Raw genomic sequence first — 24,949 nt, forward strand, 5'->3', positions numbered from 1 at the left:
CCATGGCGGGGCGTCCAGTTCCCTGTGAATGTCTGTGCTGGGGTGCCAGCCAACTGTGGGAACCCACGTGGCGTTCCCGTGGAGTTTCGGGATAGCTGCGGGCAGCCACACAACGGCTCCTAAAGCGGCAGTAGAACAAAATGACCAAGCTCACCTGAGGCTGCGTGCTCAGCAGCACACTTTGCACACACTTGCACCACCAAGGGACCCGCTCCCATGACAGCGCCTCTCGAGAGCCCGCCCAGCGAAACGCGCTGTGGAACCCAAACCTGCCTTTATTAACGCCGGCAACCGCCACCTGCGGTAGCCATGGCTGGCCGGCCGCTGGCACAGAAGGAAGCCAGTGCCTGCTTGCCATCCCCCACCACCCCACGACCGCGTGCCACAAAAATCATCTCCACATCTGTAAGCGCTATTTTAACAGAAGACAGACTTTTCAGATTTCAGTGCCTTTAGTGAACTCATATTTTCGGTAAACTTTTTCTGAGCAGCAAGGAACAAGGATTTTTTTCAGAAATCTTAGGAGTGTTTATAAAGGTTGGCAGTAGACACAGTCAATAAATATCATACAATTTCAAATGAAAAAGGTTTTCCATAAGAACTCCTTTTACGAAGACATTCAAACACTCTGACCCAAGAGGAGGCCCTGGCCCTGCAATCACCAATGGCGCAGCTGGCCAATGAGGAGCCAACGTGGGGCACCGGGCAATGTGCAAACAGGGTGCGCAGGGCGGGGGAGGGGGGGTGCGCAGAGAGCAGATCACATTATCTTATCCTGAAGAATTCAAGTAGGGGAGAGGAGGCCCAGGACCATGCTGCCCTGCGGCCCTCAGCCGAGGCCTCCCAGCAGCAGGGCACTCATGGCCACCCACTGGAGCCTGTGTCTGCCCCCCCATTCCCTGCCCCACAGCCCTGCCAGGGGGGGTGGGGAGAGGAAGGAAGGACTTCTGGTCAAACAGGTCTGTGACTCTGCACACTTCGTACCCAAGGGTGAGAATAATAAATACGATGCCATCGGCGTGTCCCCACAGGTGCCTGTAGCTGCGTCACTTTCGAGTCTGGGTCTTCTTTGGCACTGCGGGCCGCTTGGGCTGCCACAGGTGGTTATGGATCGTGAGTGCGTCCACACTGACAGACATGGTCTTGGCTGGGATTAGGTTAAACTGTTTTCGGTCTGAGCTATATTTGTATAGCTTGTCAATCATCTTTTTGGTGATGCTCTTTGGCCCCGTGCCGGTGAGTTTGTAGATGTCCTCGGTGTCGGGGTAGTAGCAATAAAGCGCCCTGAACTGGCAGCCGGCGTCGCGGAACAGGATGATGTAGTGGTTGGCGTCACACTTCTCCAGCTCCTGCATCAGGAGAGACAGAAACACATGGCCATCACACCCCCCCCCCCCCCCCCCGTGCAGGGGTTGCTGAACCAGGCCTGGCGAGCATCCAGGCAGGTACCTCCTTGTAAGGAAAGCCGTTAACACATCAACTATGGTCTCCTATGTTGGGCAATCAGGGTGTATCCATTTAATGGAGACCTTACCTAAGTTCAGGTGAGAAAGGAAAAAAGCACCTCTAATATGAAGTGGTCAGGGAAACAGAGCCATGAGCCGCCAGCCCAGGCCCCGCGGGTGGCAGGAATGCAAGGCCGTGCTGGGCTGCGGAGGGCGGGAGAAGGCAGCATCCCACACGTCACACGCAAGCTGCCACATGGCCAGCACTGCACTCTCCCCACGTTCAAGAGAAGGGAAAATGGCACAGCGGCCCCCGCGGCCCCTGGCGCTGTCCTACACACTCGCAGGGTGGGCCCGGAGGAGTCAGCTGTCAGCACCCTCACTAGATGATGAAGCTTCCTTTCTCCTCATCGCTGACTTAAGGCTTCCAACTGGGAAAGGCATAGCAAATCCTAACCACCTTCCAGATCTTTCCATTTGGTAAGTCCACCATCTTCTCCTTATGGTGACAAAAGCAAGCCAGGCACGGGTGGCTCGAGGCCTGTAATTCTACCTACTCAGGAGGTTATATTCTGAGAATCATGGTTCAAAACCACTCCAAGCAGCAGGGCGCTGGTGGCTCACACCTATAATCCTAGCTACTAAGGAGACCAAGATCTGAGGATTGTGGTTCAAAGCCAGCCTGGGCAGCAAAGTCCGAGAGACTCTTATCTCCAATTAATCACCAGAAAACTAAAGTGGCTCTCTGGCTCAAATGGTAGAGTGCTGGCCTTGAGTTGAAGAGCTGAGGGACAGTGCCTAGGCCCGGAGTTCAAGGCCCACAACCAACAAAACACCCCAAGTAACAAGGTCTAAGACTCCATCTTCAATTAACCAGTGTAAAAGCTGGACTAGAGGGCTGGGAAGGTGGCTCAGTGGTAGAGCGCTTGCCTTGCATGCTCGAGGCCCTGGGTTCGATTCTCCAGCACCACATAGCAGAAAAAAAAACCGGAAGTGGCGCTGTGGCTCAAGTGGTAGAGCGCTAGCCTTGAGCTGAAGAGCTGAGGGACAGCGCCCAGGCCCAGAGTTCAGGCCCCACGACCGGACCAAAAAAAAAAAAGCTGGACTAGAGGCATGCTCAAGTGGTACAGTGCTAGCCCTGAGCAAAAAAAGCTGAGTGAAGACAAGTTCAAGCCTTAGTACTGGCACCAAAAAACAAAGCAAACAGACAAAAAACCCAAAGGGACAAAAGTCAGACACCACTCCAGCAGCGGATACACTGGGAAGGTAAGAGAATACACCAAAGACAACCAGCATGTCACCTGCCCTACGCCTAGCGCTGGGCCACCGGGCCCTTCCCTCTCCAGCCACACTGTGTCGATTGTCCAACTACCTCCCCGTGTTCTGCACTTGCATTCATATTCCAGCCTTGCAAAATCTGCACCCCCACTCCGACCTCAGCTGGGGACGTCACCTCCTGTCACCTTCGCCCCATGTGGGCCCACACCCTTGGGCAGGAAGGAACTGCCTGGAGGACCTGGCTCTATCCCTGAGCAGCAGCGTGGGCAGCCACAGCGCACCTTCCTGTGAAGCGCCACTCTTCTTTGGGCCATCCAGCCCCCATGCCCAGTGAACACTGCCCATAATTAGAATAAGGTCCTCTTCTCCTCCACATCCAGTAGCTACTGAACAGGACAACTTAAAATAAGAGAAAGAGAACACTCCAACGGAACTCATCATCTATGAACACCTTTCATTTCACACAAAAATGTTATGATGAAATTTGGTACTTGCCTCCAATATGGAGTTCTTGTGAGGTTCATTCACTTTTCCAGCCAGACAGCAGTGGGATATAGCATTATGAATAATTGGCTTGTTTGATTTGCTACTGGGTTCCTTAAAGAGCTTAGGACCTAAAGAAACCAGGCCAAGATTTGCAATATTAGTTATAAAACATAAACACACACAAAAGCAATGATTTCTCAAAACCAAAAAATGGAAAGGCTCAATCACAGATAATCATGCTTTTTTGAAATGAGCAATACAAACCACTTCAAAGCTAGCTGAGAAAGTTTCCAGTTATAAATGTTAAACAATAAAGGACTAAGGTAACTAAGTGTGTCCACGTTCTCGGTTCATGACTATAAAAATGACAAGCACAGCCAATACTTCTAAGGAGGCACAGCTGTCCTGCCACGAGCACGGCTCGGAGGTCAGTGGGGGCAGTGGTGGGGAGAGGCTCTCCAGTGCCCCCCGGTGGCCACCAGCAGTCACACACAGCTTTCCACTCAAAGAACTAGAAAAATACCAGTTAGCCCCAGTTAAGGACATTCCAAAGAGCAAACACCAAGGTAGTTGGCTGCTGCAGATAACCCCCTCTAGAAGCGCGTGCACAGTCGCCCATGTGAGAAGAGTGCGCTTCGTGTGCCACCTGTGCAAGGGGCACGTGTGTGCACCTGCCACCCCCCGTGTAAGAAGCATGCGCATGTGCGTGCTGTCACCCGTGTAAGGAGCGTGTGTGTGCGTCACCTGTGTACTCAGCCACAGAGGCGAGGGAGGAAGCTGCAGATGCCGTCTCCCAGTCTCGGTCCGTGCTCCTGCTCGGGTTGCGGCTCAGGATGGGCAGGGCTTCCAAGGACTCCACTCTGTGAGCAGAGAAGGACAGTAGAGACACAAGCCACACTTCCCACCACGCCAGCCCCTGGCTGCTGCTGGGGCAAGCGCTCAGGCTGGCGGCTCGTGGGCGCTCCGGCAGAGCACGCAGAGCAAGGCCGCCATGATGCGAGGCGGAGGGGGTCCGCACCTCCACAGCATTCTGCCCCACCAGCCTTCACCGAGGGCGCAGGCGCCATAGCCACTGGAGGTCCAGCAGACAGCAGACCAGGGGGTGAGGGCACTGTGGCCTCACCTCAGGTGCTCGCTGGCGCCCGTCCCCTCAGGGAGCCTCCACCATGCACACAGATGCCAGGGCTAAAAGCCCCAACACAAGCGCTGACTTTAAGCTGACCCCACTTTCAGGGCAGACAGGAATGGGGGACCCAGGTGGGTAACTGGTCAGACAGGCCCAGGTTCCAGTGGGAGTCCTTGAAAAGCCCAGAGGACAAGAAACCAGGGGACAAGAGGCAGGAAACACGGTGGTGACGGGACGGCCAGGGCTCAGAGAGAACACCAGGGCGTGGGTGAGTTCGACAGGACGGGCAAGGGTGAGGGCCTATTAGGGGTGGCCCTATTAGGACAAAAGGCCAACAATTCACAGGAGCGGGCCAGGCCTCAGGGCTAGACAGGGCCTCTTAAAGCCCAGAGTAAAAAAGGTGACTGCAAGCACAGTGGCGTACACCTGTAATCCTAACTACTCAAGAGACTGAGATCTAAGGATCTCAGTTCAAAGCCAGCTCAAGCAGGAAAGTCCGTGAAACTCTCATCTCCAATTAACCACCAAAGGGCTGGAACCAGAACTGTGGCTTCAGTAGCAGACCACTACTAGCCTTGAGCAAAAAAGCTCAGGGACAGCAGCCAGGCCCTGAGTTAAACAGCCCCAAGTCTGGCACAATAAACAACAGTCTTTTATTTTTCTTAAAGGAAAATCAGTACCTTTGCTATCTGACAAAAAATGAGTAGGCCAAGGAAGAAACCAAAAAAAAAAAAAAATTCACAATAGCTTGAAAAATGAGCAGCTATCTAGGTCTGATGATATCTCGGGAAAAGCAGCAAGATACTCCTCCATCCCCACTCGGAACTCGGTGCCCCGAGGGGCCGCCGGGCACTCACCGATGCGAAGGGGCGCCCCCCGAGTGAACGCTCTCAGGCTCCGTAGTAGCTGCAGAGGCCAGGGACAGGCTGGAGCCGGAATGAGTCTGGCTCAAGTTATCGGCTGCAGGGACAAGGGTCAGGCAAAGCTTTCAACAGATCCACCCGGCCCCTCCCTGCACCCCGGATGCATGCGCACTCCAGCACCCCCTTCCCGCCTCGCTCAGATAAAGTGCCCCTTACGGGTGGAGGGGCACTTGGTTCCTGAGTCGCTGCAGGATTCTTCTCGATGCACAGACTTTGGCCTTGGCTTTTTGGGCTTGGACTTGGCCGGTTTGCCAAGTCCTTGCTCCTCTAAGATCTGCTGCTGCTTCCTCCTCAGGTACTCCTGCTTGATGAGCTCCCGCCGGGCCTTCTCCTCCTCCTTCCGTATTCGGTCTTCTTCTGCCTTACGCCTGAGAGCAAAATGGGTTCATGAGAGGCAGTGCTGGAAGGGCTCTTCCAGAGATCAAACCACCAGCCCCACTCCCACGCCCCGATGCCCCAGCCCCAGCCCTGTTCCTAGGGTCTCCTGGCAGACCCAGGGGGGCAGGTGTGACTGTGTCATAATATCTTGTTCCCAGCATTACAATGGTGACTAAGTACAGCTGGGAACTGGAAACCATTTGGGGGGGGGGGGAGGACGCAAGAGAGCCTCACAGACTTTACTCGTGGTTAGCAGTGGCGAAAGGAGACCGCAGGCCTGAGGAGCAAAAGGAGATGACCAGGAGAGACTGCTGTGACGGGGACATGCCCGCCGGCCTCAGCCACCCCTGCTCCCTCTGCAGCCAGCCTGCTCCCCCGGGCACTGGGGGGAGAGGACAGGGCTACCTGGCCTCGTCACGCTTCAGCTCCACTTCGGCCTCCAGCTGCTGCTTGCGAGCGCGGGCCTCCTCGGCCTTCCGCTGCTGCTTCAGGAGGAAGGCCGCCCGCTTCTTGGCCAGCTCATCCTCCGCTTTCTGCTCATCCTACAAAGTAGGGTCCCCTCACTGTGAGAGTGAAGCACTGGAATGACACCCCAGCCGGCCAGCCGGCCAGCCGGCCAGCACCCATGTCAGCACCCATGTCAGCACACTCCGAAGGTCCTAGCGTGTGGCTGGTCCACAGCTTTTCTTCTTCATTTTCTGTTGGTCACGGGGCTTGAACTCAGGGCCTGGGTGCTGTCCCAGAGCTTTTTTTTTTTTCCTCTCAAAGCCAGCACTCTACCACTTTGAGCCACAGGGACACTTCTCATTTTGGGGTGGCTCATTGGAGCTAAGAGTCTCACAGACTTTCCTGCCCAGGCTGGCTTTGAACCACGGTCCTCAGACCTCAGCTTCTGGAGTAGCTAGGATGACAGGCGGGAGCCACAGCACCCGGTTTTTCTTCTTTTCAAACCATGAATGCAAAATACCTTTCTTGAACGCAAAACAATAAAAAAAGAAGCCATGCTAATCTAAAAGGCACTAAGTTGTCTAAGTTTCCAAACACCTCATCTCAAGTGCAGTTTGTCTGAAGCACTATGCATCTTTCCACAGTACGGGCCACAGCCAGCACTGTGTTCATGGGAGCGCACAGTCTGTGTGAGCCGAAGCCCGTGTGTAGAGCGTCCGGAGACCAAACCCTGCCAGCCACAAGCTAAGCCCAGCTCACGCCGCCTTCATCTCTACAGAAGAATGGAACGTGCATGACACAGCAAAGACACCCCTAAAGCTTCTGTCTGCCGGGACTGATGCCAGACACCTGACAGCAAACCTCTGCCCTGGCCAGATCTCAGCCAGGTATTTTTTGCACCATTTTTGGGAACTAGACCACAGTGCCATGTCTGGCTTTTTCTGTATATGTGGTACTAAGAAATCGAGCTCAGGGCTTCATGCATGCTAGGCAAGCAGTCTACCACTGACTGAGCCATATTCCCAGCTCCAATTTTTATGTATGTATGTATGTATGTTGGTCATGGGGCTTGAACTCGGGGCCTCAGCTCTTCAGCTCAAGGTGAGCACTCAACCACTTGAGCCACAGCACCACTTATGGTTTTCTGAGTGGTTTATTGGACACAAGAGTTTCATGGCCTTTCCTGCCCAAGCTGGCTTTGAACTGTGATCCTCAGATCTCAGCCTCCTGAGTAGCTAGGATGACAGGCGTGAGCCATCGGCACCCGGCATACCAATTTTTATATTTTTTAATGGCTGAAACCCCATTAAAGAAAAACGTTAGGCAAAACAAGAAAACTACATGAAACTCAAGCTTCAGGTCTAAGAGAAAAGCTGTACTGGTCAAGTCATGCCTCGGTGTTCTACCCACAACTGTGGCTATTCTTGGCAAGGTGAGGCCTTGTGGTAGGCATGCCCGCAGCCACAGACTGGCTTGTTCTGGAAGTATCTTGTGGAGTGGGGACAGGACAAGTGCTGTGCCAGCATGGTAGCACTGAGCGATGCCAGCCCTGGTGTTCTGAGGTAAGGTCTTCCCCCTGCCCGGGCACAGCCTGAGCTACCACCCACCTACTTGGCTTCCTGCATCGCTACATCACGGGCACAGGACCACACAGCTTCCTTACGTGGAAGTGGAGTCTCACAGAGATTCCTCCCAATCTTAGCCCGTCATGACAGGTGCACCCAGCTGTACCCAACTGTGGGTTAAGAAAAGGGTCTCGTGAACTTTCCTGCCCCAGCTGGCCTCCAACTGCAATTCTCCTGTTCTTGGCCTCCCAGGCCCTAGACAGAGGCACTCCGGACTTGCTTACCTTGAAGAAGAAGCCAACCACAGGCTTCTGGTCGCCGTCGCCGACGAGCACCACGGAGCTCTCGTGGCCCGTCAGCTCGCCATCCTCATCGGGGGCCTTCAGGTCTGAAAGGTCCACTTCGATGAGGCTGGCCTTGCTCTTCAGGGGCTCTTCCACAAGGACATTCTCTTTGCCCAGGACGGCCGAGACACTGAGCCCCGCCTCTTTCACGCTTGCGTCCAAGCCCTCCTGGCAGGTCCCCTGCTCCGAGAGCACATTAGCATCTCTGGAGGAGGGCAGAACCAATGCCCGCTGGTTGCTTTCATCGTGGAGCCTGTAACTGTCAAAGAGATGCTTCTCAGAGGGGTTCCCACCAGAGTCTGTGACACTGTCCACACCTGGGTCAGAGGGCGTCCGTGGGTGGTTGCTTGGGGGACAAGATCGCAGGTGTGGGAGCGTCTCCACACTGGGTGTTGGGGTTTTGCTCCGGGAGGAGGCCGGCTGCCTGTCTTTTGGAACCTTCAGCTCAGCTGGCCTTCCCGAACGTGAGTTTCGGCCCTGGCCGAGCCGGGGTGGTTTGCGGTGGCCAGTCGCTCCGGTGGGGGACAGGGGCTCAACGAAGTGGACAGGGGCCTTTACTTTTTGGTCCTGGGAGTGATTTTTGGAGCCTGGCACGGGCACCGCTGGGGACTTCAGGAGGAGCTGCTGCTGCTGCTGGGAGATCTTCAGTATGGCCTGCTGCAGCGTGCTGATGGTCTCGCTCAGCTTCTCGATGGACAGGTCACCCTCGCTCACGTCCACCACCACCTCCTCCTCCACACTGTCCTCAAGGAGAGCAGCAGAGAGCGCCCTGTGCATCTCTACATCAGGCAGAGCCGAGGGGTCTTTGGGCTTATGAAGCTGGGCAAACGTCAAGCTTTCTCTGTCCACATCTGGACCCTCACTGGCCTCTCTCTGCTCTTCCTTGAGAAAGCCTTCCGCGTTAGCCACCGCGTCTCCCACGTCCTCGCCATTGTGCTGCGTGTACTCCTTGGTGAAGTGCTCGGGCCGCAGGGGCTGCGGGGTGCCGTCGGCCTTGCCCTTCTTCACCACGTGCAGAAAGGCAGCCTTGCCCAGCTTCAGGCGCTGTCGCGCCGACAGCGCCTCCATCTTCTTCTTCTGGGTTTCGATGGCTCTGCGCTTCTCCTCCAGCTGCATGTGCAGCTGGACCAGCTCGGATGCCAGCAGGCTGGCAGGGTCCTTGTTGTGCCGAGTGGGGCTCTGCTCCCTCTTCTGCCTCCAGGTTGTCAGAGGCGCCGGGCAGCTCTCCGACGCGTCTGGCGTGGTCTTCTGGGAGCTGCTGGTGCTGGACTTGGTCTCGCTGCTGTTGAGGCGCTGGAGCTTGCGCTCCGCGAAGCTGGTCATCTTCACACTGCCGCTTGCCACAGACATGCTGCTGAGCTGAGAGGTGGTGCTGAGACACGGGCTCGAGCGGCCGCTGGCGTCGTCCTTATCTTCGTGTTCCTTTACCTTCATATCCTCTTGCAGCTTGGCCGACTCTTCCTCGCCAGTGTATCTGGGAAGCAGAACCGCGCGGTCCTCCCCCAGGAACTCCTGCTCAGCATCGTCCACATCCACCACATCAGAGTCCGAGTCCTGCCTCAAGATCGTCCACGGCTCTGAGTCGTGGGAGCTGGGGCTCTGGGAGCTCACGTATAACCTCCCCTCTGTGTCCTCGTCAGTCCTGCCTACATGAAGGAAGAAGCCATCAGCCTGCCTCTGAGGGAAGGGATCGAATCCACCAGCAGCCACAGGCCCCCCATGCACTTCTCCTGTGGCTTCTGATAACCGTGATGCCTCCTCAGCGGGGTCGACGCTCGCAGTAAGTTCTGAACAAGGAATCGGGGTGAAAGTCCTGTTCAAGTCACGACCGCCGTGGCTGCTGGCCGCTTTCTTCCGCACCAGAGGCTGGGTGCCCTCGACAGCCCTCTTGGCTGGGGCCCCCCGGGGCCTCCCTTCCCCACGTTCGTCCTCTTTCGTAGTCACCTGCTTCTCTTTCGCTGGCCTCAGCACTGCTGGCATCAGAGGCTCTAGGAAGAAACTATCGGACTTACTCTCCAAGGTGTCTGCCGGCCTCAGGGGAGACCTGGCAGTGGCCATCAGGCCTAGCGTCCGAGGCGAGGCCCGTGGGGCCTCCGGGTCACCACCTTGGGGAGACACGTCCGTCCTGATGATGGCCACCAGCTCCTCCTCCTCATCGTCCATGTTGACATTGCTCAGGAGGCTCCTTCCGTCACTCTTGCCAGCAGCGGGGTCAGGCTGGTTGTGTGGGGTCAGGTGGATGATGTTGGATGCCAGGCTGTCTTTGCTGATGGAACGGGCCAAGCTGATGCTGTCACCGGAGCTGGGGTCCACGTCACAGCTTGTAGCATGGTGGAGAGCAAAAGGTGTTGGCTGGGACACAGGCCTGAAACAGGGAGAAAAAAGCCACAGGATATACTACGTATCCACGAGCCAGCCTCAACACGGCCTGAGGAGGGGAGGAAATTCCAGTCAGGAAGAGCGAACACAAATGCCCGACACGTGAGACGTAAGAAAACCACAGGTGATTTCAGTTCAGTGATGTTCAAGCATTCTGGTCCCAGGACCTCTTTGAACACCCCCTTACAAGTGACTGGGGACACCAGAGCCATTGTTCACCATGCGAAATGCAACATCTGACTCCCCGTGCTGCCACCCAAGTAACGTGGTCTCTGGGGAAACCCAGTTGCCCCCACGAGAGAACTCAGGTGGCAGGGCATCGTGTGCTGGCCGTGTGGGGCAGGGAGAGGGCCTCTGACCCTGCGGGCTCCCAGGGCTCCTCTAGAGAATCACCTGTTTTTCTTGTCTGGCCATGCTATCGCTGCACCTCGAGGCTGACCATCGACTCGGGTTAAAGAGTTAGATCGATGCCGCTGATCTGCACAAGAAGAAAAAACATTCCGTGCTAAGTAACCAAGTGTGAGCCTGAAAGCCTTTCCGCAATAACCATTTCCCCAGCAGATGAATCCTGACTCTGTCCACGAAACTGCAGATCATCAAGACAACACAGCTCTGAGTAATCCAAGTGGAAAGTAATGCATGGTATAGTAGCAATCGTTTGCACTAACAGTAAAGAACTTCACGTCACCATTTCACTGCGTAAGTTCTCACCCCGGCATTTCCGTGTATACTACGCAAGGCTTCTTAGATTTTGTTAACATTCTCACATTCTAAAGCCACAGCAATATAGATGAAAATTGATTCTGCTATTGATAACTGAAAAGACTATGTCAGAATAAAAACTGAACTGGGGTGTACTATTTTAGTAAACCCTAGGAAGGCTGTAACGAAAGGGGAAGAAGAGGGTGCCACACTCACCCGGGGCGTCCTCTGCCTGTGCCGCTTTTTGCTGCTTCTGCCTCAGTGGCAATAGAGGGTGGGAAGAGCTAAAGGCGGAAGTTCCTTTCCCACTAAATGGAGAGAGAATTGGAAAGGAAAGCATGAAACAACAGAGCCAGCCGCGACCTCCTCCTGAGCCGGGAGCAACTCCCAAGGCTCTAAGAATTCATTTCTATAAAATTGATAAAAAATACAAAGGCTGCAAGCAGGGGAACATGCTGACTTCTGGTGATAGTGTGGGACACAAACCGGTTTCCAATTTCCAAACAAAATTCAAGACTACCTTCTGAGCAATAAAAATGAAAGTAGGAAAACCAATTGTTCTTGCAGCACCGATGGGCTCAGCAGTGTGGCCACTGAGCACCGCCACCACAGCGTGCAAGCCCCAGGCACCCCGCAGGAAGCCCGCGCACAAGTGGGGTGGCCACGGGGGCCAGGACAAGGAGCAAGGTGAGGGCAGGCTGGAGAGGCTCACACTCGGCATCCTGACCACAGCTAGCACGTGTGCCTCTAAGGAGAGCAAAGAAGGGGGAGGTGCGGGGAGCCCAGGGGGCCGGGCAGAGCAGGGGAACCCCACACATTTGTCTATAGACAAACGTCACAAACCACGGCATAGCGTCCATGTGGTACATGCCACATTCACTAAAACCAGAGCAGAAGAGAAGGGGCAATGAGAAGTCCTTACAACTCAGTGACAGGAAAACCAGTCACAGAGGTCAGCCTGGTCACACCGATTCTGCTTAACGTCAACTCTGCTCCCACGTGTGCTCTGCAAGTGCCGCATGGGCCCCGGCCCCCTAGCTCTGCCCTCAAACACCAGCACTGCCCAACAACCCACTTTGGTCCGGGGCTGAGCCACTGTAGCCACTGCCGCTCCAGGGAAGTGCCACTGGTTCTTGCCCACACAGAAGACACCAAGCCTCTCCACAGCACTGCCCCAGCAGCTTCTCAGGCCTCTGCCTAGTCTTTCCTCCTGCAGCCCAACACTGCCGGTGCCCCCCTCCCCCACCCAGACATCGACAGTTCCTTAGCCTCGGGTCTCAGGCAGTCACTCAGCTGCAGGCACGGCTTAAAATGGCTTTTGAGTGCCATTCTCACCTTCCATTCTAACCAACTCCCAGTCTGGGGCTATGGCTCAGTGGTGAGGCGCATGCCTAGCATGTACAAGGCCCTGGGTTCTATCCTCAGCACAGTAAAATCTCATAAGTGTATTTGTGTGAGTGGGTGTGTTAATCTATTCCAGACAGAGTCACAGACAAGCTCCTGCCCCACCCTCACTCAGCATGTGTTCATGTTTATCCGAAGAGAGACTTCTCTATCTCCATCCCAGGTTTCCACTGATCTTCTCGTCCACTCAGTGCCAATCTAGCCCACATATCCGTAAAAACTAGCTCTTAATGATGACAATCACTTCTTAAAAAATACCCTGAGCCTCACCCCTGTAATCCTCAGGAGGCCGAGATGTGAGGATCTTGGTTCAAAGCCAGTTCAGGCAGTAAAGTCCATGAGACTCTTATCTCCAATAAATCACCAGAAAACCAAAGTGGTGCTGTAGCTCAAGTGGTAGAGCACTTGCCTTGAGCTGAAGAGCTGAGGGACGGCCCCCAGGCCCAGAGTTCAAGCCCCATGACTGACAAAAAGAAAAGTTACCAAGAAAAAGGAACTAGGATAGCACATATAAGCAACTCACAGGTACTCGGGCTCTTCGGGGTGGAGGAGGTACCGGTGCCCACCTTCCACCACAGGCTGGCTGGGTGCCGGCAGGTCAGCGGGGCTCATGACAGCGGGGCTGCCCAGAAAGCTGCGTTTGGTCGCGTTGGAGATAGGGACGGGAGGCCGGCTGCACTTCTGCTGTAACACTGTTTTAGCTGCAGAAACAGCAGTTTTTACAGACTAAGTCACAATACTGATAGTTACTCATAATGCCAAGAAACAAACCCAGGAGCATCAATAAGCACAGAACAACTCAACTTTTACAAACTTGGCCCACAATTGGTTTCAAGTTAAACGTTAGTGTCAGTGCTACAAGTATTAGGCCAAATTAAAAAGCAAAGCCCGGACTACAAGAGCAGACAAAAATGCAAGCCCAGCTGGTGATCTGCCCTAGGCGCCAGAACGCAGCTCTTCCAAGGCCCCATGAGTGCACAGCTGCTGCAGCCAGGAAACTACAGCGGAGGCCCCAGGAGGCCACTCACCATCCTTCAGCTCCTGGACATCCCTGGGCTGAACAAAATCCGGCTTGACATTCTCGAACCACCAGAAGAGCTCGGCAATAAAAACCATAACATTTGGCTAAAACAGAAAAGCAAAAGCAAGAGGCCATCGTAAACACACGCTGCTCCGCTGCTCCACCCCGGGCCATCGTAAACACACGCTGCTACGCTGCTCCACCCCGGGCCTCGCGGCTGGCGTGCGCCCACCTTCAGCACGGGAGGCGCGTACAGCATGTCTTCCAGGGTGAGGTAGAAGCACTTGTTCAGATGCTCGCTGGAAAACTCGCGCAGGAGCCGGATGTTATACAGGCTGTCGGCCATAGAGGGCACCTCCTTTAGGCAGATATCTAATGGATGGACGCAGACAGTCAGAACCCAGTGCGCTTGCACTCCGTGTGTAAATACAGAATTCTGATCGGAACCATTTTATACAGAGGGAGTGGAGGCACTGAGGAGTATGATGCTAGATTTAAAAAAATAGAGTAAAGCTTTACAAGGGACACACATTCAAGGAAAAAGCAGAAAAATCTCTAAGTTGGGAATTTTAATTTTCCACTAAGCATCACTAACAGAAATCACATGAGATTTTTAAGACTGGGTTCAGGTTTCCAAGGGCCCAGCTGCCACGGCCTTCAACAAAAGAAAGCACTCTGCATGGGGTATTTCTGTATTTGCAAAGGAAGGGGCAGGGACAAGTGCACAAGCACCAAGGCCAGAGGTCAGGAGCGGCTCGGCCTCCCAAGCAGGTGGTGAGTGCCTTGCCACACTCTGGGACAGGGCAGTTTAGGACTGGAGAGCACAGGCAGCAGCCCCCGGGCCTCCCGCGTCCCAGCCTGCAGCAGCAGCCGCTCACACCAGGGAGGCAACTGCACTGAGGACACGCGCTTGCTGCTCCTCCCAGGGAACAGGGAGGGCCAGGCTGGGTACAGGACAATGTTTGCTGGACCAGGCCCTGGCTTCCATCCCTAGCAATAAAGGGAAGAAGGGGCTGGCTCTTCGTTCAGGGGTTTAGAAGTCTGCGCTTTCCTGCCTCACATGGGGGTGTGGAGGTCGCATGCTGCTTTAGTCCCGGAAGCCCCTCACCAGCATGCTGGGCAGCGTCTCTCCTGGGTGGAGGGTAGTGTCTCTGCTTCCATGTGACTCTCCCACACCAAAGCCCACCGTTTTAGCAAGTGTCAAATTTAGAGCAAAGCCTCCAAGTTCCTATCGTCCAAAAGTAACTTGGCTGACATCTGGAATAACATCAGCAAGGCAACAAATGATGAAAGAAAAGGGTTTTAACTCACTGACTAAGTCTTGGAGGTTGTAACCCCACACTTCCACCTACGAATAAAACCACCACTGATGGAGGAGAAGGCTTTTCGGGCAGCAGAGTGCTTTAGTAAACCAGAGAAGGAGGATGGAACGAGAGTGGGTGACAACTGTGGGGGGTGAGTAACAAATGGGGGGGGGGAAGAGACTTCACAGCCCAAAGCCTTTTCCCACGAAGAAGCAAACTTAAGTCTTCCAGAGGAGAGAGCGGCCATACCCTCATACCGCCTGGTGCATGGCAGGCACCACACAGACCTCTTGCAACACCAGACTGATTCCATGCCCAATGCCACCACCTCAACACCAACACAGGCCATGACCAGGAAAAAGCTTGGATACCCAGAACCTATGAGAGTAGACGCTAAGGGCCCTCTCCTGAAGGAGAAATGAGGCCAGAAATGGTGGCGAGTGAAAGCCAGTAGGAAGTCAATCTGTGGAGAAGCCTCTGCCTGAGGGAGTCAATCTGTGGAGAAGCCTCTGCCCTCTTCAGATGCTCCTTGACCCCTGCTACTCCACACAAGTTTTGGGTTGACTGGTCAATTTCTTATTTTTCCTTTTTTGACCAGTTTGGCTTTTTCTGTGTATGTGGTACTGAGGAATAGAACCCGGGGCTTCATGCATGCTAGGCAAGTACTCTACCACTAAGCCAGCTTCCCAGCCCTTGACTGGTCAATTTCTGTGAAAACAAAAGTATTTACTGGACTGGCAATAAATTTACAGAACAATCTCAAGAAATTGTAATTTTTAGGATTCTGATTCTCCATGAGGAAGAATGTTTAAGTCTCTTGCTCCCATGCACTGTCAGGAAGTTTCCTACTTTATTCTGACAGCTGTCTTGAGTTTGACCCCAGGGCCTCGTGCTTACTACACAGGTGCTTACCACTTGGGCCACACTGGTTTCATTGTCAGACCAGGTGGGCCCAGACTAGGGTCCTCCATTAGGTCTCCTGCAGAGCCGCGATCACCAGTGTGCACACTGTGTCAGGCCTAACTGCTGAGACAGAGTCCTGATTCCCTTTTTGCTCAGTCTAGCTTCAAACTGTGATCTTCCCCAATCTCTGCTTCCTAGGTAGCTGGGATTACAAGCGTAAGTCAAGACAGTTGCTCTTAACAGCTTTTAACATATTTTCGCTTTTATATTTTAATTTTTTTTCTTGCATCCCTTTTGCTGACTTCATTCCCAGGTTCTTTCCAACCTCCCTGCTTTGCAATAGACATTTACACTGAGTTGATGATGCTGTATATGAAGCAGGGAACCCAGCAGCCCTGGGGCCAGGAGCCAGGCTGGGGGAGGCCCCTCCGTCTGGCCTCCTAAACCACTCTACTGTCACTCCTGGTCTGTCAGGGGCACATGTGCAGCAGCCTAGGGTCCCTACCACTGTCACGTTAAATCAAGTCACTAACTCACATTCAGACAGCCATTACAGTATGTTCCATTTTTATTCTTGTCTTTTAATACTTCACATAGTATTTTTGGAAAGCCAGCCTGTCACTGCCCTCTTGTGATCTATTCATAGTGCCAGGGAATGGCCCTCTCTCACAAAGAGCGAGGGCGCCTTCCATCTCTTCCTATTCTCTAGGAGTTCACACAACAGAAGTTGTCAATCCCTTCAGAGCCAGAGAAAACAGCCAGCGACAGGCCAGCCCACAGGGCTGTCCTGGACGCCTGAGTCCATTTCCTTTGTGGTTAGACAACTGCACATGTTACACCTAACACGTCACATGTTCATGACACACTAATAATCTCAGTCATCTTTCTTGAATTATCTACTAGATTAGTGCTTATATCTCATTTGTTATATCCTTCAACTTTTCCTGTTTTTAGGATCTTTGCCAAAGATTGTCGGATTAATCCTTTAAAAGAATTTTAGTTTTATATATTCTCTTTAAAACATGAAAATTTTTTTACTTTTTCCTTACTCTAATACTTTAATTCTTAATAAGGTACACAAAGTCATTAAAATGCCACATAAGAGGGGAAAGCTGGGAGAGTGAGGGCAGGGGTGACACTGTCCAACAAGAAATGTTCTCTCACCTGACTTGTGTAACTCTAACCTTCTGTACGTATTCTTTATAATAACAAGTTAAAAAAACTAAATTTTAAAAATGCCATATAAGATTTTTTAAACTGTAATAAAAAGTCCTCTGCCAACCCTACCCTCTCCTGAGGCCCTACATTCTCCTGAGAATATTCTACCTGCTTCCACCTGCACTGAGGAGCAGACTGTGTGCACCTGTTACTCCAGTTGAGCCCTGTTCTCCCTCTCTCCCTCCCTCCCACTGGCCTCCCTGCAGCCACACTGCAGATCTGCGCTTCCAGCCAGTAACCACGTGACTGTCTCCATAGTGGAGGTACACAAAACCTCTCCTGTGCTCCTTCAGAAACTTTTGTGTTTCCTGGATGGAACAGCTGCCTCTGTCCAGCTGGGAGCTCCGAGGCACACCTTCCTTACCTGCACCTTGGTCCCTGAGCACTGGTGTGCTTCCCAGAGGACGTAATACAGAGCCGGCTGGCGTCCCCTGGAGCCGACAGCACTCTGCTCAGTCTCTCACAAGAGGAGGGGCTCCGCCACTGTCCTGTTCTCAGGACCGTGTGTGGGGTGTATGCCATCATACAGATTCATAGCCTGTCCTATGTGACCTGCTTTAACAATCACACTGGCCGCAGGGGCAGGTGGCAATATCTAGGTTGGCTTCCTTAGGACATTCCCCTATTTTTTTTTTTTTTAATTCTTGACTGCATCCTCCTGCTTTTTCTAACTTCCTATAACTGTCCTCTGTATTTTCTACCCTTTCCCATGTCTTTTTTTTTTGGAGGGGGTCTATTTTCTGAGCAATTTCTCCAATTGTCTTCTAGCTCTTCAGTGCATTCTTACACTTTGGCACAACCAAACACACCCCTCTGTGGACCTCTCTAAGAAGTAATTCCAGACCCAGCAGTTCAATGTGTTCTACGCACTCTTTTCCAGTCCCTCTCACCCCTGCATCTTGTTTGACACTGTCTGTGTGGTGGGGGTGCTGATTCTGGTCAGGGCTTTCCTCAGACGGCGGGATCTGCGGACACCTGCGCGTCCTCTGTGGTCAGGAGAGAAGCATCAGGAAGCGGGCTGTGCTGCAGGGGACTGGTTGGGAGGAAGGCTGGCGGCGCAGGTGAGCCAGCATCGCTCCTCCGTCCTGCCCCGGTGGCTGGCCACCAAACGGCGTACCCTACCCCAACCTCATGCTAGCTAGGAAAGAGGAGACCTGGAGTCTTCCTACTCTTCAGAGCAACTTTCAAAGATACTCCCAGGCACCAGTGTGCCACAGCTTTTACTTTACAGCTCCAGGAGTCTAGCAGTGAGCCACCTCGCCCTTCCGTTCTGCTTTCTCATCAGTTGGGTCTGCTGTTCAGAGTGAAGATATGTCTAAGTTTTATCCACCATGGGACTTGCAACACAGTTGCTTGCCTGCTTTGTTTTGAAGTGATTTTTACTAGAGAAATAAGCATTTTTTCCTCTTTCAAATTTTTGGTCTGGGGCAGTACTATGGACTGAGCCTAGGGGTTCATGCATGCTACATGCACTCTCTAACACTTGGGCTATACCACCAGCATTTCTTGCTTTTAGATAGTAACTTTGCTGTAGCTGGCTTTAAATTCAAGCTCTTCCTGCCTCTCCCATGTGGCTGGGATCACAAGCATGCACCACCATGCCCAGCCATTCCTTCAGCTTTCTTTGACAATACTTCTTTTCTAATGCATTGCAATAAACATAATTCATTAATTCCAAAGTGTGGACTTGAGGCAACATACCCCGACTACATCCCCTTCAACCATCCTGCAAGTTCTGGTAAGCTAACATTTGTGCCCAAGTGTTACTTCCGATGGCTGGGCTATGTCAGGAACAGCAGAGGTAAGAGCGGCTGCCCTGGCAGCACGCAAGGAGCAACTCCACTCACATCCTCTGTGGCCCACGGCACATCTGCAAACAGCCGCCGTCTCTGGTCCCAGCTCCACTCTTGCTTCAGAGGAGTGTAGACAAAGGTCACACCTATGTACCAACTTCTAACCTGCACAGGGAGATGTACTAATGCTTTGGGATCTGTCAGGGTTTCCTTAGCGGCTTTCATATGTACTTATTTATTTTCCTTTTTTTGCCAGTCCTGGAGTTTGAACTCAGGACCTGGGTGCTATTCCCACTTGAGCCATGGCTCAAACTTTAGTTTTTTATGGGGGTGGGGGTGGGGAGGTGGTTAACTGGAGGTAAGAGTCTCATGAACTTTCCCTCCCCATATTGGCTTCAAACCACTTTACCTTCCTGAACAGCTAGGTTATGGTGTGAGTGGCCAGGGCCAGCCCTGGTTTATTTTTTTAGGAAGGCATGTGCCACAATGGTTGGTACGCTGACAGGTGCAAGCTTTATTTTGTGTTCAAGTCTTTTATGGTCTTCCTAAACACTTTTCCTCCGTCAGTTTCTGTGAAGTGATGTGTGGCTCTGTCAGCTCCTCCTTGCAGTTCTGTCCGTGTATGGAGTCTGTCCCCAGTGGCCGGGCTGCGAGGTGGCTATGCTGAATAGGCACTGGCGAGCTGCATGGTGGGCCCGACAGTGCCCCCACAGCGGGACAGCGAGAGGTGGGGAAGCCAAGGACACAGCTGCAGTGGAGGAGGAGCCACGGTCGCCACCCCTTTTTCCTTACAGCCTCTTTCCCCTCCAGGACCTCCATCACGGTGTACACTGTGTTCTTGTCCACCCACCTGGGTATGAGGCCTGACGTGGCACTGTCAATCAGTGAAAGGCTGTTTCCTTACAAAGCATGGTTTCTAGAATGTTCCCAGCAGTAGTGCTGTGAGAGAATCCTTACAGTGTCATTAGTCCTAGACCTTCCCTTTCAGAAGGGCTGTGTGCATGCTGGGCAAGTGCTGGGTCAGTGAAACTCTACCCCAAACTCAGACCCTACCCTTCTCCCCTGGCATTCCTATGCCATGTGGGGGAGCTGCCTCTCAGCCTCCCTTCCACCCACTCCCTCCTGGCCCCTAGACATCGCACCTGGGGAGCTGGCTTGGACGGAGGGAGAGCCTTCGTAACTCTTTCGCCAAAAGGCTGACACACACCATCCCCAAGGTGAACATAAAGACTCAAGCCCACAGACAGGCCCAGGTGCCCATATACTCATGGTGGGTACCCCTCCTGGAGCCTTGGGCTCCCCACCCGCCCTTGTCTTTCAAGAGCAGCTCTGGATCTATAAGACGATTTTGTGTGGACCATCTGTGAGACCTGGCACTCCTGTTCTTGAAGTGGGAAGTCTACCCCAGCCACCAGGGTGGACGTGTGAGACAACGCTCTGGTGTGAACACTCGTCAGGGACACACCGCTAACCTTCCACCTGCCCACTCCAGATGCACCTACACAGTTGTAGTCCCCAGCACCCTGGGAGCCGCTGGCCCTGTGACCCTGTGGATCTTTACTCCACCCAGAAGCACCCGAGGGCAGGGCTGTCACAGGAGTGGCACCGGGCTGTCACACGCCAGGCATTCAGAAATGCTCTACAAACAGACTGAACTCAGCACTGACTTCCACATCCACAACCTAAGTTCTAGGAGTTGGAATCAATCGGAGGCTCATGAGGAGACACAGGTAAAGTACAAATACATTCACGGGCAACATCCGCGTTAGCTAAGATGCAGGTCTGTGCTAGCGCTCCCACGGACACAGTGCTCGGGGGCTCCTCGCTCCCTTTGATTTGGGGACACTCAGCACACACTGAAGCTTTTCACTGGCCTTCCAGGGCTGTTGAGGGGTGCATTCTCCACTCACCATCCAGTTTCATCTGCTCTGGGCAGTAATAGTGAACCACCGCTAAGAGAGCAGCGCCATCACTGCCGTCTCTCATCAAGTCCTCCAACAACGGGAAGTAGGGTGACTGCCTAGCAGAAGGGTGCTCTCGCCGATAGCGGACCTGCAGTTGATAAAAGGAAAATGGTCTCTGCGTGTGAGGTCGCTTCACCCCCATGTACATTACAGGCACACTGCTGTAGCAAGAATTCACACAGAGCCTAGAGACACATGAACAGTTATGATCACCTGGAAAAGTTCCGAGTGCCTACATGACATTCACTGCCAAGAACACATAGGCCGGTCAAGTCCAGGGACAGACTGTGTGCCTCCACCGTACTGCCCGGCAGCAGCTCGCTGCCAGCACCACCAGGGCCAGTCTAACGCCACACTGGCACTAGTGGTGGTAGGCACACACAGGAGGAGGCAGACGTACAGCTATACTACCAAAAGCCAACACACTAAAAACTAATGAGAAACAAGTTAAGTGGTGAAAATCCAATGCTTGGAATACCAGGCTAAGTACCATGAGTGGTAACCTTGGCCATTAAAAAACTACAAGACAGTGTTAGTATGTAGTTTGAGAAAGTTCAGAAACTTGGTTAGACAAATTGTTTCCTTCTGTAACCAGGAACGGCTCTAAGAACTGCAACAAAGCATGTGGGAAGGAAGGCCACTGAACTGAGTGTACATGGATCCGTCTGAAGCCTCCGGAGCGCTACGCTTGGAGGAAGCCCTGTGTCTGGACACTGTCTCTGCCAGCCCCCAGCTCCGCTCCTGCAGCCCCAGGGAGCTCAGCAGAGACGTCTCGAGGTCATACCGCACTGCTGTTTGTGGCGTCGGCACCCCGTACTGCTTTAACGTACTGCGTGTCCTCCGAAGGGAGCATGCATGGTGCAACCAGAGAACGAAAACCAGCCACTTACAGTGACTCAGGAGTCCTGAGCGTTCTGCAGATGAGACCAACTTGAAGAAGTATCTCAACAACCTAGGACTTCAAGTTGCTATCTCAGTAAGTATGCTTACCAGAAAACATTTCTTACGAATCTCCTGTTGTTGTTTTATAGTGCGGGAATCAAACCCAGAGTCTGACATGTGGCTTGGCAAGTAATCTACCACTGAACTCCACACCAGCCCAAAAATTCTTTCAAATTTAAAGATAAGGCTTGTTATATGTTTTTTAAAAAAGTTCTAACACACTTTAACTTGTTTCTCAGACTCCATGGCACGCACTACAACAGAGAACCCGCCTCATACTGTACCACACGTGCAAAGTCCACGGGTTCCAGCATGCAGTGCACCACAGCATGCGCCAGGCCAGGCTTCCACAGAGATGGCAGACACAGGAGCAAGCAGTCATGCAGTAAAGCAAATGGTTTCTTGAGTAAAGATGGATGGCGTGGGGTAAAATCAGGCTGACACTGAGCTGCAGGACCCAAGGGTCTCACATGACTGCCTTGCTCATCCGTGTTTCCAAACCTCTAGCCGTAAGGCGTTCGGGCACAGCCTGTCAGTCTTGACCCCACTCTGTCTCCATGCCCTGTGTGCCGACGCCATGGGAGGACAGTCACGGCACTGTGGGTGCTCACATTTTATCTGTTTTCACCAAAGTCATCTGAAACCATACTTCCTTTATATAAGACAGCCGAGTTTTCTGGGAGCCTCTGCCCCGACCATGTTCAGGGCTCAAGATGTTAACAGATGTCATTACTCATTAAACATGTTTTCCTCCTTGTTCTCACTAAAGTAGGCAAAGAGAAGCAAGGTGGCCTTCAACAGGAAGCATGGTCAGGTTCGGATGGGCCATAGGCAGCCATGCCACAGGAGCCCCTCAGGAAGGAGCCCAAAGTAAACGCTACCAGAGCCAAGTCGTGGAGATCCATCAATATCCAGGCAAACAAAGGGGCACATCAACACAGTCTAAGAAAGACTGGTGTCCAAAAACTCCTATGAAAACGTGTTTTCTACAGTGCTGTGCAACTGCTCCACTTCCAAAATGGGCCACCAGGTGGCGCACAAGGGGAAACTGCTGAACCAAATCCATTTTTAACTTCCTTTCCTATCTGTGGAAATTCGCCTTTAACTCCAGAAACCCTTGAGAAACTCAGATCCCAGCCTAGAAGCGCAGACACACACTTCCCCACTTTGGACAAACCTAGGGAGGGAGGCCACAGGAGGAGGACCAGGGAACTGGAAAAGCCAGCAAAAGCCCTCTCTGAAATCTACTTGAACCCACAACAGGGGTACCAGGGAAGGTCATGTTAAATACCATTCTTAAAAGAATGAAGCATAAAGAGTCCTTGCAATGTCTACCAGAAAGAAGAGAATGCCCCATCATTACACTACACTGATCACTTAAGAGAAGTCAATAAGAGCTTGGGCAAAATCCAGCTAAGGATTCTAAAGTGCCACATTACAGCGCCCACTCAGCCCAGCCAGGTCATAGCTCACACTGGAGAAAGTGGACATTTAAACAAAAACAAACAAACAAAACAAACAAAATAAATGAAAACTAGTTTGGGTGCGAGCGATCTGAATGGAAGCGTATGACGGCAACAGGATGTCTCTGCAGACGGCGGCTGGCAGCTGGGTCACTTACGGGCACTAACTTCCAATACCACTTGGAGGGAGACTGCTCGGGAAGCGGGAAGGAAGGTGAGAGGAAGGTCAGCAGAGCTGGTCAAGGGACGCCGGGGCCATGTGCTCACACCGCAGAGGCAGGACAGCCTCTGGGAAGCAGAGGCTTTCCAGAGCACACGCCCTCCGGACACTGCGGCAACAGGGAGCCCATCCCTCCACACACTCTCCTTCGCAGAACCAAGAATAACTCAGAACATGGGCAAGGCCAGGGGCCAAGGAAGACTTCCATCTGACTCAGGAGTTTGGCCTGTGCCCATGTGTGTGCTGTGTGCACGCCAGGCAGTCACTTGCCAAGGCCTGACCTAAGCAGGCCGGCGGAGGAAGTGAGGCGGCACCTCACTTCCCAGTGCAAGCCCATGTAGACAGCCCTGCTGCGCCTGTCTGCACTTACTACGTCCACTTAACTGAGGGAAACTAAGTCCCAAGGCAAAGGAAAAATGATGCCGGGGAAGAGACCAATGCCCCAAACAGGGAACATACTATGTGCACCTTCCCAAGACACAGGCAATCTGTACTGACACCCACAGCCACTGCACCTCAAGGGCCATTTCAGGATCCGCACAGGCACCATGAGCACCAGGCAATTCCTCCTTGCTCGCTGCCTTTCCACTCTGCCAGGTATCCGACCCCCTACTTACAAGCCACCCCGCTCTTCCCAGAAGCCCACACCCTCCTACCGCTGAACAACCACAACCCCTCTGCCGGGGAAGACGGAGACTGTCTGTGACCACTCGCTCCTCATGGAGGCAGCAAAACAGCCCACCCAGAGACTCGAAGAATACAAGTAAATCACATAGTAGTTACAAACGAAACTCTAGAACTAGGAACATTAACTTAGTGTAATCCGGAGAAATTACATTTACTCTTTACCTTTTGATGAGCTGGACTTTCCAGTAACTGCTGTTTCAATTTAACTTCTTTCTCTGTTATCTCTCTCATTTTAAGGTTTACCTAAAGAGAAGACAATGTATTATGAACACTAATGCTCTCCCCCATCAGTGCCCAAACCTCCACTTCACCACCAGACCCACATCCCCTGCTGTAACTCAGCTGAGTCACTGGTAGCCTGGGCCAGTTACAGTCAGAAACAATGGGTCTCTGTGGCTGAGACTTGCCACGAGCCACTGGGCCAGCCTCCCCTGCCAGGAGATGAGTGTGCTCCCGAATGCAGGAGGAGGTGAGTCCTGCATCACATGGCAGAATCACCAAGTCCAGCAGCTGTCCCTGGCCACACAAGCACTATGTGCACAGAACCTGCTCGCCAACGCTACTAACAAATGTGCTCACAGAGAGGTGGCTGAGACCCCCATCAAAGAATCTAACCCACACAACCCCACTTTCCTTGACCACAGTAAACAGAATTCAATCGTAAAACTTAAGCTGAACACCCCTTTACAAAGTCACTACTCAGGAGACTGAGACCTAAGGGTTGTGGTTCAAAGCCAACAGGGGCAGACAAATCTGGGAGTACTGGCACAAAATAAAGGAGGAGGAAGAGGAGAAAGAAGAAAAAGAGGAAGAGGAAGCAGAAGAGAAGGAGGAGGAATAAGAAGACAAAAAGTAGGGGGGAGGGGGGAGGCTGGGAAGGGATGGGAAGGGTAAACAAAGGAGGAGGCTGCAATGCTTGGTAAGAAATGTACGCATTATCCTGCCCATGCAATTGTA

At 52.9% G+C, this 24,949-nt stretch overlaps 1 protein-coding gene across 1 annotated transcript in view; it reads right to left on the reverse strand.

Moving 5' to 3' along the window:
* Positions 1–432: 432 nt before the first annotated feature.
* Camsap1 (calmodulin regulated spectrin-associated protein 1) overlaps positions 433–24,949 on the reverse strand; it is a 30,647-nt gene continuing 6,130 nt past the window's right edge. Inside the window, exons 3-16 of the mRNA XM_013029362.1 lie at positions 24,155–24,235; positions 20,627–20,768; positions 13,731–13,870; positions 13,506–13,602; positions 13,001–13,178; positions 11,290–11,381; positions 10,765–10,849; positions 7,933–10,357; positions 6,042–6,178; positions 5,415–5,626; positions 5,193–5,295; positions 3,954–4,069; positions 3,219–3,337; positions 433–1,349 (exon numbers count right to left, since the gene is read on the reverse strand). Of these exons, the coding sequence (XP_012884816.1) occupies positions 1,047–1,349; positions 3,219–3,337; positions 3,954–4,069; positions 5,193–5,295; positions 5,415–5,626; positions 6,042–6,178; positions 7,933–10,357; positions 10,765–10,849; positions 11,290–11,381; positions 13,001–13,178; positions 13,506–13,602; positions 13,731–13,870; positions 20,627–20,768; positions 24,155–24,235 (4,230 nt within the window). The 3' untranslated portion in view covers positions 433–1,046. The remainder of the gene's footprint in view (positions 1,350–3,218; positions 3,338–3,953; positions 4,070–5,192; positions 5,296–5,414; positions 5,627–6,041; positions 6,179–7,932; positions 10,358–10,764; positions 10,850–11,289; positions 11,382–13,000; positions 13,179–13,505; positions 13,603–13,730; positions 13,871–20,626; positions 20,769–24,154; positions 24,236–24,949) is intronic.

This window comes from Dipodomys ordii, unplaced genomic scaffold, assembly GCF_000151885.1.
Source record: "Dipodomys ordii isolate 6190 unplaced genomic scaffold, Dord_2.0 Scaffold118, whole genome shotgun sequence".
In the NCBI taxonomy this organism is placed as follows: domain Eukaryota; kingdom Metazoa; phylum Chordata; class Mammalia; order Rodentia; family Heteromyidae; genus Dipodomys; species Dipodomys ordii.